General features: G+C 24.2%; 1 protein-coding gene across 3 annotated transcripts in view; it reads left to right on the top strand.

Annotated features, from left to right (window-relative positions):
- The window catches only part of LOC119606240 (ecdysone-induced protein 75B, isoforms C/D), a 177235-nt gene that overhangs the window by 86132 nt on the left and 71499 nt on the right, over window positions 1-19604 (top strand). For 2 of the 3 annotated variants that reach the window (XM_037959664.1, XM_037959662.1), the window contains exon 2: window positions 8010-8098. In XM_037959664.1, the coding sequence (XP_037815592.1) occupies window positions 8010-8098 (89 nt within the window). Of the gene's footprint in view, window positions 1-8007; window positions 8099-19604 lie in introns of all 3 variants that reach the window. The other variant, XM_037959663.1, reaches the window with a different exon arrangement.

Genomic DNA, 19604 nt, shown 5'->3' with positions numbered 1-19604 from the left:
AAGCAGTTCATTTTAATAATTTTTTTTTTTTTGAGGAAAAATAAAAGTTCAAAAAACTTTTTGGAGGAAAACATTCAAAAAATATACAGGTTTTTATAAAAAACCGTTTTGTATATTATTAATAAATATTATTTTGTAATAAAAATAAATTTTATTAACTTTTGCTTAAAGCTTTAAATGTTTTATGGAAAAGCTTTTACACTTTCTTTGGCTTGAAAGTGAAAATATAATTTCACTTTTCTTCATTATGTTTTTAAATTGATTTATTTTTCTTTTTTAAATTTTTATAAATATTTGACGTCATTAATTTTTGCAATTATTGTTCCAATCTTTAAATTCCCACACATGTTGAGTTTTTTTTCTAAACCCACTCATTTTTTTTTTAATAATAAATAAACATTTTTTTAAAAATAGTTTTCAAGTTCAAGATAAATAATTATTCCCTAAAATATATAACAACAATTCCTCATGTTGTTGTAAAAATACTTATCAATACCAAAAAAATTGTTTAAATAATTATAACTATAACTACCTAATATAAAAGATAACACATTTTTCTAAAAGATTATTATCCCAACAACAACAGCCTTAAAAAAAAACAATCAAATAAACAAATATTATCTAATATTAAAAAAAAGAAAAATAATAATAAACCAACAAAATTGTTACAAATTTAAAGAATTTTCCAACAAAACTAAAAATTTTAAAAAATTTAAAGAATTTTAGACTAGACTATAAACTAGACTATAGACTAAACTATAAACTAGACTATAGACTAGACTATAGACTAGACTATAGACTAGAATATAGACTAGACTATAGACTAGACTATAGACTAGACTATAGACTAGACTATAGACTAGACTATAGACTAGACTATAGACTAGACTATAGACTAGACTATAGACTAGACTATAGACTAGACTATAGACTAGACTATAGACTAGACTATAGACTAGACTATAGACTAGACTATAGACTAGACTATAGACTAGACTATAGACTAGACTATAGACTAGACTATAGACTAGACTATAGACTAGACTATAGACTAGACTATAGACTAGACTATAGACTAGACTATAGACTAGACTATAGACTAGACTATAGACTAGACTATAGACTAGATTATAGACTAGACTATAGACTAGTTCTAGTTCAGTTCTAGTTCAGTTCTAGTTCAGTTCTAGTTCAGTTCTAGTTCAGTTCTAGTTCAGTTCTAGTTCAGTTCTAGTTCAGTTCTATTTCAGTTCTATTTCAGTTCCCGTTCAGTTCTAGTTCAGTTCTAGTTCAGTTCTAGTTCAGTTCTAGTTCAGTTCTAGTTCAGTTCTAGTTCAGTTCTAGTTCAGTTCTAGTTCAGTTCTAGTTCAGTTCTAGTTCAGTTCTAGTTCAGTTCTAGTTCAGTTCTAGTTCAGTTCTAGTTCAGTTCTAGTTCAGTTCTAGTTCAGTTCTAGTTCAGTTCTAGTTCAGTTCTAGTTCAGTTCTAGTTCAGTTCTAGTTCAGTTCTAGTTCAGTTCTAGTTCAGTTCTAGTTCAGTTCTAGTTCAGTTCTAGTTCAGTTCTAGTTCAGTTCTAGTTCAGTTCTAGTTCAGTTCTAGTTCAGTTCTAGTTCAGTTCTAGTTCAGTTCTAGTTCAGTTCTAGTTCAGTTCTAGTTCAGTTCTAGTTCAGTTCAGTTCTAGTTCAGTTCTAGTTCAGTTCTAGTTCAGTTCTAGTTCAGTTCTAGTTCAGTTCTAGTTCAGTTCTAGTTCAGTTCTAGTTCAGTTCTAGTTCAGTTCTAGTTCAGTTCTAGTTCAGTTCTAGTTCAGTTCTAGTTCAGTTCTAGTTCAGTTCTAGTTCAGTTCTAGTTCAGTTCTAGTTCAGTTCTATATGAGTTCTAGTTTAGTTCAGTTTTATTTTCGTTCTAGTTCAGTTCTGGTCCAGTTCTAGTTCAGTTCTAGTTCCGTTCTAGTTCTGTTCTAGTTCAGTTCTAGTTCAGTTCTAGTTCAGTTAGTTCTATTTTAGTTCTAGTTCAGTTTTGGTTCAGTTCTGTTCAGTTCTAGTTCAATTCTAGACTATAGTCTAGTCTATTTTGTAGTCTAGTTTATAGTCTAGTATATTGTCTAGTGAGTGAAATCACTTTTTGTGAACTTTTTTTAAAAATATTTTGTTGTTCGTTTAAATTTTAAAATATTTTTTGCTTTGTGTTTTTTTTAATAAAAAAATTGTTTACGTTTTCCCAAAATTTATTGTTTTTCTTTTTCATATTTTTAAATATCAAAACATTCACCTTTCATTTGCCAAAAAGTTTATTCACTTTTTCTTTTTTTTCCGGAACATCATACCTCGTTCTTTGACTTTAATCAAAATTACATAATTTTGTAAAAATTTTAAAACATTTTTCAATAAAAATCATTCACCTTATGAAGCGCAGAGGTTATTATCTTTTAGCAAATAATCAAGCAAGCCCCCTTTGCTTAAAAAAAACAAAATCGTATTTTTTAAAAAAACATCAATAAAGTTTATTTACCTTTCAATGTTAATTCGATTTTTGTATAATTTTTTCCAAAATTGCTTAAACAGCTGTTTTATTTAACATTTTATTATATAAAAATTTAACAAACTGACCTTAACATAGGTTTTTGAACTTTTATGTTAATTTTTAAACTTTTTTTCTGTTTCACTGTCTTTTTAAATTAAATTAAAAAAAAATTGAATTTTTGTTAAAAAAAACCTGTTGGTATTGAACAAAAAAAAACATGTTAAAATAAATATTTCCGCATTTGTTTAATGAAATATAAAAAAAACATTGAAAATATATTTATTTTATTTCAATGTGTGTGAGTGTTTATTTTTATGGTTAAACAACTGCTAAAAATTGTTTTTTTTATTATTGTTGTAGCAGATAAAGTACTCAACTTATTTTTTTTTTTCGATTTCAATGTCAAAATTTATGGTAGTTTGTGTGAGTGTGTGTTTTTTTGCCTGGTTAAAAAAATGTTTTATGAGTAATAGAGATTTTGTGGTTTTTTTAGAAAAAAAAGAGATCATTTTTTAAGTTAACAAAAAAATACAATTGTTTTAATCGTTTTTTCAACATTACGCACGTTTTTGCTTAATTATTTTTGTAAGTGTATAATATGTATAGGATGGTCTCTAGAACTGATTTAGCATGCGTAAGCGTTTAGAAGTGAATGAATGTTTTCAAGGTTGTAGACAGAAAAGTATGTATTTTTTTTTTGTTAAGAATATTACAGTGAAAAGCAAAACATATGAAACTAAACTCAAAAACTTTAAATTAGTTAACGATTTTGAAGACAAAATTGCAACAACGTACTACTTTTTCCAGAAAAGTACTAATTTAACCAAAATTTTTATTGAAATATGTTTACTAAACCCCAAAGATAACGAATACGCCCTTATTTTGCAATTTAAAAATAGTAGTAGAAATACTACTTTTTTAAAAAGTAAGGAATTCATTAAATTTTTGTTCGGAATTTAATTTAGAAAATTATGAACTTTAAAAATATTACATTTTTAAGCAAAAAATTTTAAAAAGTACGTAAAAAAGCTACTACTTTTTTCCAAAAAGTAGTAATTTAACAAAACAGTTTATTGCTATAAGTTTTATAACCATCAAAGATACTAAATTCATTGTTATTTTTCATTTTAAAAATAGTAGTAGAAATACTACTTTTTTAAAAAGTAAAGAATTAATTAAATTTTTGTTTGGAATTTAATTTAAAAAATTATAAACTTTAAGAATATCACATTTTAAAGAAAAAATTTTGAAAAATTGCTGAAAAAAGCTACTACTTTTTTCCAAAAAGTAGTAATTTAACAAAAAAAAAATATTGCTATAAGTTTTATAACCATGAGAGATACTAAATTCATTGCTTTTTTTCATTTTAAAAATAGTAGTAGAAATACTACTTTTTTTAAAAAGTAAGAAATTTATTAAAGTTTTGTTTGTAATTTAATTAAGAAAATCATAAACTTTAAGAATATCATATTTTTAACAAAAATTTTTAAAAAATTACTTTAAAAAGCTACTACTTTTTTCAAAAAAGTACTAATTTAACAAAAATTTTTATTGCAGTATGCTTAATAAGCTTCAGAAAAAACAAATTTACTCTAATTTTGCAAATTAAATATAGTAGTAGAAATACTACTTTTTTAAAAAAGTAAGAAATTTATTGAAGTTTTGTTTGGAATTTAATTAAGAAAATTATAAACTTTAAGAATATCACATTTTTAAGAAAATATTTGAAAAAGTACTTAAAAATGCTACTACTTTTTTTAAAAAAGTACTAATTTAACAAAAATTTTTATTGCAATGTGTTTAATAAGCTTCAGAAATAAAAAATTTACCCTAATTTTGCAATTTAAAAATAGTAGTAGAAATACTACCTTTTTTTAAAAAGTAAGAAATTTATTAAGGTTTTGTTTGTAATTTAATTAAGAAAATTATAAACTTTAAGAATATCATATTTTTAACAAAAATTTTTGAAAAAGTACTTAAAAAAGCTACTACTTTTTTAAAAAAAGTACTAATTTAACAAAAAATGTATTGCAATGTATTTAATAACCATTAGAGATAACAAATTCGTCATTTTATTTTGATTTTAAAATGGTAGTAAAAATACTACTTTTTTAAAAAGTACGGAATTTGTTACTTTTTTATTTAGCAATATGTTTATTAAAAATTTTTATTGAAGAATATATAATTTTTTTGTAAAAAATTCCATTAAGTACTCCTTTAGCTACTACTTTTTGGCAAATAGTACTAATTTTTTAAACAATATTTATGACATTTTATTTAATATGATGTAGGGATGTCAAAATTATCATAATTTTTAAATTTCAAAATAGTAGTAGAAATACTACTTTTTGAAAAAAGTAAGAAATTCATTGCCTTTTTTTATTTGTTATAAGTTTACTATAAATGTTAATTTGTAAAAATGTTTTTTTAGCAAAATTTTTCAAAATGTTATTTAGTTACTACTTTACAACAAAAAGTACTAAATTTTAAAGAAACTTTTATTAAAACTTAGAATTTTTCTAAGAATTTTCTTCTTAGCCGTGTTTTTTATTCTACCAACATAACGATCACTTTTTGTTTTGTTTTTACTTTTACTCTTATTTTAAATATCTTTCTTCTCCCACTACAACAACAACAGAAAAAACTACTTTCTTTTTCAAAATCAAACAAACAGATACACACACCCAATGCTCTCTGTATGTGAGTCATTAAAACAACAACATAATCATTCTCCTTAAAGAAGAAAGTTCATAACATAAACACCAAGAATTTAAGCTCTAAATATGTTAGTTGTTGTTGTTGTTAGTAGTAGTAGTAATAAGTTTAAACTTGGTATTACATAACTTTCTCTTCGAAAACAACAACAGCAGTAAACAATCATTCATTCATGAACCGAGTACATATATCTATCCATTCATAAAAACCTAAAGAAATAAAAATAAAAACAAGTTTCGGTTTTCAAAACAACGAAGAAAGTAGTAAAAGATAATTGAAGAAAGCAACAATAACAACTACTACTACATACTACTAGAGTAAAGTAAAAAAACTGGTTGTTTGTTTGTTTATTAACTTTCGTTTCAAACACGATATGAAGATCGTGTTTGTGTTGCTGTTGTTGTTAGTATTACATTAAACAGATTAAGGTTTAGAATTGTTGTTGTTGTTAATGTTGGGTTCTTGTTCTTCTTATTGGTTTTTCTGGTACAACAAAAGAAAGTCTTTCTCTTTTCTCGAGTTTTGTTTATATTTTGTCGTTCTTAGTTTTCAAAGATCTTGCACGTACACCATTTCAGTATCAATGTTCGTGTGTATGTATCTATTAGAAAATTGTATGGGGGTATTACATATTTGGATTATCTGTGGTTATGGTTTGTTTTTCTTTTTTCAGTTTTTGTTTTTTTTGCTGATAACACAGTAAGAAAGTAGTAGTTTTTTAATGGTATGGGTGAACTTGAAATTTTTGTTTTAATTAGAAAAGTGACTGACTGCGTGTATGTGTATGTCTGTGTAATTGAGTAATAGTTTTGGGGTTTTGCTTACATCGAGAAATTTCTAAACTAGTTTTCTAGGCTTGAAATGTAAAAAGAATTTTAATTGTTTTTCATGAAAAATTGTTGTGGAAAATTCCATTACTGGCTAAATTATTTGTGGAAATTTTCAAAAATTTTCTCAAAAAGAAATAATGTATGTATGAAAATTGTAAATGAATTTTGTCTTCGAAATAATTTCATTTTCATTTCTTATTGATTAGTTGGCTGTAATTCAAGAAAAAATTTCTCTAATTTTTTTTTTTTTTACAATAATTTCACTTTTATTTATAGTTATTGGTAAAAAAAAACTAAATTTAAAAAAATGTTATGGCTTGAAAAGTAAAAACCATTACGCACTTTTAGCAAAAGAGCATTGACTGCAAAAAAAATGACGTGTTTTACATTGACAGTGAATTTTAAGAGCCAAAAATAAGCTTAATTTACACCATTTTCAAATAGTAGTAGAAAAACTACTTTTTTTAAAAAAATTAAAGAAATCAATACATTTTTGTACAAAATTTAATTTAGAAAACTATAAAATTTAAGAATATCATATTTTTAACAAAAATTTGTGAAAAAGTACTTAAAAAGCTACTACTTTTTTCACAAACATACTAATTTAACTAAAAATTTTATTGCAATATATTAACTCACCATCAAAGATAACAAATTCATTATTATTATGCAATTTAAAAATAGTAGTAGAAATACTACTTTTTTCAAAAAGTAAGGAAATCTTAAAATTTTTTTAAACAATTTAATTTAGAAAATTATAAGCTTTAAGAATATCACATTTGTAATAACAAATTTTGAAAAAATACTTAAAAAGCTACTACTTTTTTTCACAAAAGTACTAAATTAACAAAAAATTTTATTGCAATGTGTTAACTAACCACCACAGATAGCAAAATCATTATTATTTTTCTAATTAAAAATAGTAGTAGAAATACTACTTTTTTTAAAAAGTAGGGAAATCTTGAAAATTTTGTATAGAGTTCAATTTAGAATATTAAAAACTATAAGAATATCACATTTTTAACAAAAATTTTTGAAAAAAGGACTTCAAAATCTACTACTTTTTTCAAAAAAGTACTAATTAAACAAAAAATTTTATTGCAATGTGTTAATTAACCATCAAAGAGAGCAAATTCATTATTATTTTTCTCATTCAAAAAGTAAGGAAATCTTAAAATTTTTTAAACAATTTAATTTAGAAAATTATAAGCTTTAAGAATATCACATTTTTAATAACAAATTTTGAAAAAAGTACTTTAAAATCTACGACTTTTTTCACAAAAGTACTAATTTAACAAACAAATTATTATAATATGTTTCATATCCCTTAGAGAGGATAAATTCATCATTATTTGTCATATTTAGCCTTAAAATGTAATAACGTTAAAAATCGTTATTAAGATCTTTTGGAATTTCACAGAAATTTAAAATATCAATGGGAAAGCTTATTACCATCAAAATTTGTCTTATTTGGTCTTAAAATCTAATAACGTTAAAAGTCGTTATTAAGAAATTTTGGAATTTTATAGAAATTTAACTAAAATATCCATAGGAAGGCTTATTACCTTTAAAATTTGTTTTATTTGAACTTAAAATCTAATAACGTTAAAAGTCGTTATTACAAAATTTTGCAATTTTCCAGAAATTTTTCTAAAATATCAATAGGAAAGCTTATTACCATCAAAATTTGTCTTATTTGAACTTAAAATATAATAACGTTAAAAGTCGTTATTAAGAAATTTTGCAATTTTATAGAAATTTACCTTAAATTATCAATAGGAAAGCTTATTACCATCAAAATTTGTTATGTTTGAGATTAAAATCTAATAACGTTAAAAGTCGTTATTATGAAATTTTGCAATTTTAATTAAATTTACCTTAAATATTATTATATCTAAACATTTTCCTAACTTTTTTTTTTAAATTTTTTTTGTCTTTTATTCCAGAATTTGATGGCACCACTGTTTTGTGTCGTGTTTGCGGTGACAAGGCTTCTGGTTTCCATTATGGCGTCCATTCTTGTGAAGGTTGCAAGGTAAGTGAACTTTGTTTTTTCATTTTGTTTTTTTTTTTTTTTTACCATAACAACAGAAACCTTCAAAAATTAAAACGCAAAAACCCCAAAAAATCCTTTTTTTTTCTTTGCCTAAAACTTCAACTTTAAAGCTAAAGTCAATGAACTTTTTTTTGCAAAACCTTAAAACAAACTTTAAGAATAAGACAGGGTTTGCTAAAGACTGTATTAAATCATAAAAAGTAAAGTTTTGCTTAAAATTTTGCAAGAATTTGTTTAAGGCACAGAGAAAAAAAAACTACTGCAGCCCTTTTTTTGTGGTGCTGGCTTAGGGTACCCTATTAAGGAAATTTAGGCATATAAAGTTTGTTACTTATTTGAAGAATTTCCTAAGAATTTTTATAATTTTTAAAAATTTCTAAAGATTTTAAAAATATTTCCAAAAAAAAATTAGAAATTTTTTGAAGGAAAATTTTAAAATTTTTTCTGATTTTGTTTCCTTAACGTACCATTTAGATTGATTATAGCTCCCTTGCTCTGTTTGTATTACATATTGTTCTCCTTTTTGTCTTTGTTCAATAAAACTGAACAGTAGAGAAAAAAAATTGAACGCGTGCACAACCTTGAAAACGAAGTTTGCCCTATTCCCTTATATAAATAAAATAAAGAATAATTTTTTCATTTATTTATAGTTTTTTTTATATATATATTTTGCAATACATCCCAACCAGACTCAATGTATGTCTCAATGACGTCCTTGATTTAGGTTAAATCACCAGGCAAGCATGATCATGTACTTTTTGCTTTGTTTTCATATACAAACTCTAGTTATCTTCCTCTCTCTCTCTCTCTCTCTCTCTCCACCTTTGTTCGGATCTATAAAAAGAACAAAAACTACAGAACCCTTGTTATTAATGAAACTGGGAAGAAAGAAATTCATCAACAGATTAAATTGTTTATTACAAGTGTTTATTTATTATTGAAATAAAAGCCCTTTTTATATTAAACAAAAACTCACCCTAAACCAAAAATTTTAACAAAAAATAAAGGAACCCCGATTTTTATTTATTTACTTATTACTATAAGCAAAACAACTACATACATACATACATATGTATGTACATAAAATAAACTAAAATTTTGAAGTTCAAGGTTAAATAAATTTTCTGCTTGAACTCATTTGTTTTGTTGTTGTCGTCTCCAATTCTTTTTTTGATTTTATTTTTGGTAAACGATCTTTAAATAGGCTTCGTTTTGAGATTTACTTTTAACGAAGAGTATATAGATCTTAGCACAGCACCTAACTCTCTTAGTAGGCCTAAAACAAGTTTATCACTTTTGACCACTCATTCTTCTTCTTAAACATTTATTATACGTACTGTTGAGCTTTGACGGCTTACCAAAGTGCGTGAGCTTAAACATGCGTGTAGTTTTATTATTTTCATTTTAATCAGGAAGCCTTTTGTTATAAATTTTTGCCAGTTTTTTTTAAAAATAACCTTCGTTTTGTGTATTGACCTTTATGGCTTTTTTGTTATTTTTTGCGTTAAAAGTAGAATTTTTTGGTTGTGTTAGAAACTAACAAAAGAAACTGGTTAAACATATTTTAACTAATTAGATTTTTTAGCTTTAAAAATAGCTTAAAAAAAAGACTAATAAAACAGGTTAAAACTGGCAAAGAAATTAAGACAAAAAACGTAATAATTTTCCATAAGAAATTATAAAAAGAATAATTTAAAACAGACAAATTCTAACAAATTTCTACAAAATTTCCATTGGCAGCCTTAAAAACATAAAAATATGTAAAATTTAGTCTAAAAAGCCCATAACGTTAAAAGTCGTTATAAGTAAATTTTGTAAATTTCAAGAAATTTAGCTAAAATATCAATTAGAAGTCTAAATACTAGGAAATTTTCACAAATACGGCCTTAATATCATATAACGTTAAAAGTCGTTATTACAAAAAAGTTAAAATTTTCTACAAATTTACATAAAATATCAAGCGGGGAGCTGCTTAACAGCAAAATTTGTTATATTTGGTGTAAATAGTCAATAACGTTAAAAGTCGTTATTACAAAATTTTGGAATTTTAAAGAAATTTATCAAAAATAGCAATAGGAAAGCATATTACCATAAAAGTTAGTCATATTTGGCCTTAAAATCAAATAACGTTAAAAGTCGTTATTAAGATATATTGGATTTTTTAAGAAATTTATGTAAAATATTATTAATAAAGCTCTATACTATGAAAAATTTTCATTTTAACTTAAAATCAAATAACGTTGATCATCGTTATTGCAAAATTTAAAGCAATGTTCATAAATTTTCTTTTAAATAACGTTACCATGAAAACGTGTCATATTTAGCCCAAAAAGCCAATTTACAATGACAATAGCTAATATTTGCAGTAAAAATGCAATAACGTTATTTGTCGTTATTACAAATTTTAAGAATTTTTAATAAATTTACCTACAATATCAATTATTAGTCACGCAACAATAAAAATTTATTATAATTGGCCAAACTAGCCAATATCGTTAAAAGACGTTATTGCAAAATATTGTAATTTTTAAGAAATTTTTATAAAATATCAAACTGGAAGTATGATGATAATCATAATTTGTTCTATTTGGCCTTAAAATCAAATAACGTCAAAAGTCGTTATAAGAAATTTTTGGTAATTTTTAAGAAATTGCTATAAATTTCAAATAAGCCACAACTTTACTTCATAAAATTGTTAAATTTGGCTCAAAACAACTTATAACGTTTTTTTACGTTATTAGAAATTTTCTTAATTATATGGAAATTTATATAAAATTTCATTTATAAACAATATTGCTAGAAAAATTTTACATTTTCTTGATAAAAATCTCATAACGTTAAAAGTCGTTATTGTCAAAATTTTTATACAATTGTCTAAAAATTTAGTAAATTTTGTAAATCAATTTGTTTATACGAAATAACAATATATTATAGATAACAATATACTTATACGAGTATATTGTTATCTATAATATTACAATCTCCCGAAAAAATTTAAAACTTCCTTAACCCTCCCTCTCCCTAAAAGTATGTGGGTTTTTTTTACTCCTCATAACAATGTTCTATTTTGTGATAGTAATGTTTTGTTTTCATTACTTTTGCTAATATTATGTATTTATTATTATTGTTGTTGTTATTATTATTATCATTATTCTTTTACTTCTTGTTCAGCATTAATATAAGCATAAACAGCAGCAGCAAAAACAACAACAACCATTAAAACTAACAACATATTAACATTTATACAAATATATACACACGATTCCATGCTTAAACTATATACGAACAAGAAAAAAAAAACTACGAAACGTAACACACGAAGCGAACAACATCGGTAATTGACCAGACCCAAAGAGTGAATGAACTCGTTCAATGTCAACGCGTAGTCGTTTTTTTTTTTGCTGTTGTTGTTGTTTGTTCTTCTTCTTTCTTCTCTTTTATATTTTAATATTATTGTTATTGTTGTAATGATTATTTTTACTGCTTCTTCTTTTTATATTTTTTCCATTTATAAACAGTAGACCAGAAAAAAACACGCTCTCTTGCTCTCTGTATATAGTTTTCTTTCTTTTTTATAACAAATAGAGTGAGTGAGAGAGAGTAGTTTTTTTTTTTTTTGGAAAAACATTTTTATCACTATTTTTTTTATGTGGGTCTTTTAATTTCTCTGTGTGTTCTGTTCTTAAGAGGAGGAGGTCTCCCCTCTTTTTTTTATGTATTATTGAATTTTACTTCCTTCTTGTTGTTATTGGTTTGCTGTAGAGTAAAATAATTTATCATTTGTTGGTTTTTTGACTCGTTTAGTAGAGAATTTTTGTTTAGTTTGTTTTTGCTTATTTTAATCAAATTTATGTTGTTTAACGTTTTATTAACATAAATATTATGTAAATTGTAAAATGACAAATTATGGGGGAAGTAGAAGTAAATAAATAATAAATTTTAAAAACAAGGGGAGAAAAACACAAAAAAAGAGAAAAAGTACATGTTTTTGTAGTTTTTAAAATCAAAAACATAAAATAAAGTGTTTTTTAGCTTAAGTGAATGTTTTTAAATGTTTAATCATCAGATTTTTTTTAAAAAATAAGAAAATTTTCTTATAACGCTTAATAACGTTATTGCATTTTCAACATATTTTCATAGTTTTTCATATTTTCCTCAAAATTGTTCTATAATTTTGCTTAAAATAGCAAAATTTTCTAATAACTTTAAAAAACGTTATTACATTTTTAAGTCAAATTTGATTAATTTTCATAGTTACATCACTATTAAGTGACAATTTACTTAAATTTTTGAATTTTTGAAAAAAATTGTAATAACGTTTTTTAACGTTATTAGCTTTTTAATTCAAATATGTTAAATTTTCATGGCAATCTTTCTCTTAATTGAAAATTTCTAAAAATTTTTTGTTAATTACAAAATTTCTTAATAACGTCTTTTAACGTTATTACAAAATTTTGTAATTTATAAGAAATTTTTACAGAAAAGTTATAACCAATGTTAGAGAAATAAAAAAATCTATAAATTTTCAAAATTTTATAATAACGTCATTTAACGTTATTAGTTTTAAGGCTAAATATGACAATTTTTTTTACAGTTAAGATCCTAACTGAAATTGAATATAAATTTCTTAAAAATAACAAAGTTTTCTTATAACGGTTTAAAATGTTATTGGATTTTAAACCAAAAATTTGATAAATTTTCGTAGTATTGTTACGATGAAATAAAATTCTGTGTAAATTTCTTAAAAATTACCAAGTTTTCTTATAACGGTATATCACGTTATTAGCTTTTAAGGTTAAATATATCACATTTTCATAGCAATGTGGCTGCCAAATAAAATTCGCCATAAATTTCTTCAAGTTTTCATAATTTTTGAATAACGCTATTGCACGTTATTGGCTTTTGAGGACAAATAACAAAAATCTTATAGAATTTTTGTTCATAATGCAAGTTCTAAACAAAATTCTTGAAAATTAAGGCTAAATATGACATATTTCCATAAAAATATTTCTGTTAATAAAAATTTTACTAAAAATTGCCAAAAATTGCAAAATTTACTAATAACGACTTTTTGCGTTATTGGTTTTTTAGGCCAAAAATTTGAATTTTTCATTAAATCATAGCTGCAAATTGAAATTTTACTTAAATTTCTTAAAAATTGCTAAATTTTCTAATAACGAATTTTAACGTTATTGCTTTTTTAGGTCAAATATGTTAAATTTTCATAAAAACATTGCCGCTGATAGAAATTTTGCTAAAATTTCTCAAAAATGTTAATTTTTGCTAATAACGACTTTTAACGTTATTGTTTTTTTACGGCAAAAATGAAAAATGTTCATTAAAATATAGTTGGCAATTAAAATTTTATAAAAATTTCTTGAAAATTGTAAAATTTGCTCATAACGACTTTTAACGTTATAGGCTTTTTAGGCCGAAAATAAGAAGTTCTCGTAGTATTGATGATGCTGCAATCATTTTCACAAAAATTTCTTAAAATTTAACAAATTTCTCAATAACGATTTTTAACGTTATTACGTTTTTAACTTCTATTGAGCATATTTTCATTAAGAAGTTAATGTTTAATGAATTTCTTTAAGGTTTTCAGAAAAATAAAGAAATTTTCTTATAACATTTCAACTACTTTAATGCATATTTTAGCATTTTATCAAGGAAAAATTACCGCTAATGAAGTTGTTTGATACTGTTGAGATTTTTTTTCCAATTTTTTTTCAAAGATTTATGTTTAAATTGCACATTTCACTTCAACTTCCTTTGTGTTGCCTCTTTTTCCCTTAAAATCTTCCCAAAAGAAATAAAAATTATGTCAATTGTATTCCCTTTTTATATACTATTATAAGGTGAATGACCGAAAATGCACTTGAAACTCTAGAACACATACAAAAAACACCATTTTCCTACACACTTTTACACTATAAAAACGAAAAAATTATAAGGGTTGCTTGCTAAAAAAAATTCCCCCAAAAAATATTCAGTTTCTTGCAACAACAATAGAAATTTCTGGGCATTTTACAACATTCCAACTACGTGCAATAAAAACAAACCCTCTTTTTAACACACAGGGAAAATATCATCATGTCTACAAACATTTTTACGATTTTCTTTTATTTACATTTTCACTTTATACGATTTTTTTTTTTTGTTCGCTTTGCAAACACAAAAAGTTCATTGCACTTTGCAATTTAGGTCAACAACCTTAAGCAAACATAATTGCAGGAGTTTGTACGAGTGTGTTTCATCAACGATTTAGGTTAAGACCAGGCAGGGATGAATATACATACATGCATAACTACACTCACACTTTAAAAAAACGCATACAAAAGACACAGAGCAACGCATTGCACTGCAAAAACAACAAGTAAACAGTAAAAAGAAAACAATATCTGCTAAATTTACTCATTTATCAATGCAATTTTTTTACTCTCAGAGAGCTTGCTTACTCTCTTTCTAATTGAACAACAAAAAAGAGCTTACTATTAGCTGAACTGTTTACCTTTAACCATATTATCTTTTAGATAATTTTATAGTTTTTAATATGAAAAAAAAACGAATTTTTTTCTATAGCCTACTTTTTAGCTGTATGATTATTTTACTAAACCCCTAAGGTAGGCTTTAGTTTTTTAGCACTTTTTAGCTATTTAACTAACAGATCTATGATGTTGAAATCTATGAATAGCTTTTTAATGACGTCAATTTAGTTAAAAGCTTTTTTGTTTGATTAAAGCTTTTTTTGGCTTTTTTGTGTTATTGTTGTTATTTTTAATACATTTGCTTTTATTTTAATTGAACAATATATAGTAGCAGCAGCTTTGAACAATAACAACAAAATTGAATAGCAAAATGCAAAAAAAAGTAATTGACAAGTACGAAGTTGATTGTATTTTATGTAGGTTGAGGTAAAATTGTTAGTAAATTTTTTTCTATATGTATTTCATTTATTATTGTCGTCCGTCGTTGATGCTTGTTGTTGTTGTCGATGTTATTGTTCAAGAAAAACAAAAAAAAAAAAAAAATAGTTCTCAAAATCAAATAAATATTTTAAACTAGAAAACAAAATGAAGCAGAAAATTTGCTAACAAATTTTTAAACAAATTAGACAAATTTGTATAAAAATCAAAAACAAAATATTTTAAAAATTTGTTAAAATAACAAACAATTTATTGCAACAATAATTCATGAGAAAAATTTTTAAATTTTTCCAAAAAAATAAGCAAAAGTGTTCAATTTTCTTAAATTTCTATCAACAAATTTATATCGCCTCAATTTCTCTATATTTTTAACAAATTTCAATAAAAATCCCTTATAACGTTTTTAAACGTTATTATAAAATTCTCTAATATATGTGATGTTTTACTTCCTAACGAGTTTTCTTAACAAAAATAATGATTTCACCCAAATTCTAACAAAAATTTCTAATAACGTTTTTATATGTTATTAAAATTTATCTAAAAAATAGAAAATTAATCATATTTTCAACTCAAAGTATTAAAATAAAGTCTCTAAAACCATTTTTAACAATATTTTCTAATAACGCTATTTTACGTTATTAGCTAAATTCTATAGAAAATGCTTCAAAAACTAAATTTTTGCACTGAAATGTTAAAATCAATATGCTTAAGCGATTTTTAACAAAATTTGCTAATAACGACTTTTAACGTTATGTTAAAAACTCCATAGAAAATGCTTCAAAAACCAAATTTTTGCACTGAAATGTTAAAAACAACATGCTTAAGCGATTTTGAACACAATTAGCTAATAACGACTTTTAACGTTATGGCGGCTTTTTCATAAAATAAGCCAAAATATCGTTTTTTAAGACTAGAAAACTTGAAAAAAGTTTGCTACACAAGTTCTATATAACGTTTTTAAACGTTATTACTTAAAACCAATAGAAAATGGTTGAAACAATTAATTTTCATTGGAAAATGTTAAAACAACATTTTGTATAAATTTTTAGGGAAATTTCCTAATAACGATTTTAAACGTTATTGCACATTTCTCATCAAATAAGTCAAATTATTGTATTTTTAATTTAGAAAACATAAACTTGAGGTTTTTAAAATGTTTTTGAGCAATATTTTGTAATAACGTTTTTAAACGTTATTGCTTAAATTCACATAAAAGTGCCAAAAACATTTAATTTTTATTAAAAAATATTGCTCTTAATGATTAAAGGTAGTTTTCAGCAAAATTTTCTAATAACGACTGTAAACGTTATTGCTTATTTTTAAATGAAATAAGCACTTTTTTATGTAGCAAATCTAAAGATGATGGTTTTATACCATTTAAAGCATAAATTTCGTATAACGACTTTTTACGTTATAGTTAAATTTCCTTAAAAAGTTCTTTAAAGTCTAAATTTTAGTTGCTTAATCGCAAAATTAATGTTTTAAGTGATCTGGAGCAAAATTTTGCAATAACGTTTTTTAACGTTATTAGCTATTTTTGAAATAAATAACAAAAATAACATGTAAATAGTTAAAATAAATTAAAAATTACATTTTGAACACATTTTCTGCACAAAATTCTAATAACGATGTTTCACGTTATTAGCTTTTTAGGGTAATATTAACATTTTCTCATAGTAAAAAAGGTTTTTAATGAAATGTTAATGATATTTATTGTATATGTTAGAACATTTTAATAACGACTTTTTACGTTATTAGGGTTTTAGGGTAATTTTAGCTTTTTATTAAAGCAAAAAGCTTTTCTATGGAAATTTAATTGAAATTTCTTAAAAATTTCAACATTTACTAATAACGTGATTTAACGTTATTGTTGTTTTGAGGGAAATTTAGCCTGTGGTGGTAATAAATCATGTCTTTTACTGAAATAGTATTAAATTTTCTTGAAAATTATGAATTTTTTAATAACGTGCTTTAACGTTATTGTCTATTTTGGGTTATATTAGGCATTTTACTATGGCAAAAAGGTGTCTTTATATAAATTATATAAATCTAATGGAATTTGTGGAAATTTAAGAAATTTTTTAATAACGTTTTTTAACGTTATTGTGTTTTTTCGGCAAATGAAGCATTCTAGTGTTGCAAAAAAGGTTAATAATGAAATTTTCTTTGATTTTCTCAACAATTAAGACAATTTTTTTGATGGTTGCTTTAAAGTTTTAAACGTTTTTTAACTAAAACTATGTTTTCAAAAAGAAAATCTTTCGATTTTTTATAGAATATACAATTTAAACAAAATTTGTTTTTAAATTCTAGAAAAGTAGAATTAAATTTTGTAAGTTGAGAAAAAAAAACTTTGAAAAATCTTGTTTTTTTCTCATTTTAAGCTAAGATGACCCTCACCCCAAAAAAACTGAAAAAAACGAAAAAATTTGTTTTCAAATTATAACAAATACTTTCACATTTAGCTAAAAAAACAACAATTGTGGGTATTTTTTTGACAAACAAACCAAGAAAACTAAAACTAGAAAATAAAACCACCCTCTTCTTCCAAAACAACAAACTCACCCACACAAACACTCTCGCTGACTATAAAAGGTCTTTCAACTTAGTCTTCTTTCTCCCTCTCCCTTTGGTGAAGAAACTGATGTTGCAATGTTGCAACAAAACACCCTGCAAATGAAATGAACACAAGTAGTTGAAAAGTTGACTAAACCTTATTTGGGTCATGTCAATCTCTTCTCTTCTTATAAGGGTTGTTAGAGGTTTTTGTACTTGAGATGGTTGTTGGTGTTGGTGTTGCTGTTATTTTGTGGCAATTATAAATTCTTAACAAACTAAAAGTAGTATCAACAAAACTGAAATTTGCCAAGGCAAAATGATTTGTAGTTTTGATTTTGGAAAATTATGGTAAATTACCAAGTTGTAGAGTGTGGAGTGTTGTTGTTAGTTTTTTGTTTTATCAAATTTGGTTTAGATTTTTAAATTGTTTTGAAAACGAGGCAGAGCTAAGCTTAAAATAGCAGCTGCTTAAACAATTTTAAACAACATTTCGTTTGCGTTTTTTTTTTTTCAAACATAAAATGAAGTGAATGGCTGGTTGACTGGCTGTAAGTCTCTTGCCTCTGTATGTATGTTTATTTTTGTTGTTGTTGCAGTTGTATGCACAATTGTAGATAGATTTGCAGCCAGCAAGCAGCAGTAGGTTAGTTCATTGCACTATGCCCTCGCCCCAGATTTAGAGCAACAACATTAAAAGTAGTGGCAGGCAGTAGCAATATCAGCAGCACTAGCAACAGCCCCACAACAAAAGACATGTAGCAAGCAAGCAGGCTTTTAAGAGCCAGCCAGCCAGCTACTCATACTCTTTAAAACATACAATCACAAAAAAACACAACTCAAGTAATATTAATATTTGGAGAATTATAATAGATTTGTTATTGTAATTTTTATTTCAATTTTTTTTTTCTTCTTTAGTAAGGTGATTGTTAAACAAATATTATTTCTAAAAACAAACACACACTCACACTAACATATGGCAAATTTTTAGGAGTGTAATGCTTAAAAGTATGTGTGTTTAGACTATGATTGTTTAATTAAAGAAAAAAAAAAAAACTTAACTTGATTTGAATACCTTGAAATACATAATGAACATAATAAACAAACAAAATGCTATGAAAAGTAAACAAATTATTGCATAATCTTAAACAAATTATTAATAATTGTAAATGCAATTGAAATTGAAATAGATGCAATTTAAATTAACAAAATTTTTCTTTAATAAAAGCCACAAAAAAAAATAAAAGTTTTTAAGTTTATAACGTAAAAAACGTTATTAGTTTACAGCTAAAACTTAAACAGTATTTCTTCATTTAAGTTAAGCAATTGAAAAATATGGGAAATTTTCATTAATAAAGCTAAAAAACCTTATAACGTTAAAAAACGTTATTAGAAAATTTGCTAAAAATTAACAAAAATCTTTTAAAAATCTTACATTAAACCTTTACAAGCTTTAATATAGTAAAGTTAAGTTAAAAAAAACTAATAATTTCAAAATTGAACCAAAAAGTTAAAATTTTTATTATTTTTTAAAAAAATTTGGTTTTTATTAAAAAAATTAAAATATTTTGTTATTGTTGTTGCAGTACTTCACATAAGCTTTTAAAGACTTTAAACATTTTTTAAATATTTTCATACGTATTGTTTTAATTTACTCTCAAAGTTGAAAACAATTTTTGGGGATAAAAAAGTCAAAAATTTTTAATTTTTGAAAAATTTATATTTTTATTAAAAAATGGAAAATATTTTTGTCGCGATTAATAGTCCATCCCAAGATCTTTCAACAACCTTCAAAAATGTTCAAATATTTTTATATAATTTTATTAAATTCACTCTCCAACTTTAAGTTTACAAAAAAGTTAAAATTTTTAGTTTTTGAAAACTTTTGATTTTTATTCAAAAATGGAAAATATTTTTAGGTCGAGTAATAGTCCATCTCAAGACCTTTCAACAGCCTTCAAAAATGTTCAAATATTTTTATATAGTTTTATTACATTCACTCT

The sequence above is a fragment of the Lucilia sericata genome, unplaced genomic scaffold (assembly GCF_015586225.1).
Source record: "Lucilia sericata isolate MDLA Ls3-8-SP2 unplaced genomic scaffold, ASM1558622v1 Contig000562F_arrow, whole genome shotgun sequence".
Lineage (NCBI taxonomy): Eukaryota > Metazoa > Arthropoda > Insecta > Diptera > Calliphoridae > Lucilia > Lucilia sericata.
The sequence above is the reverse complement of the archived record's forward strand: the minus strand, read 5'-3'. Positions and strand labels throughout refer to the sequence as shown.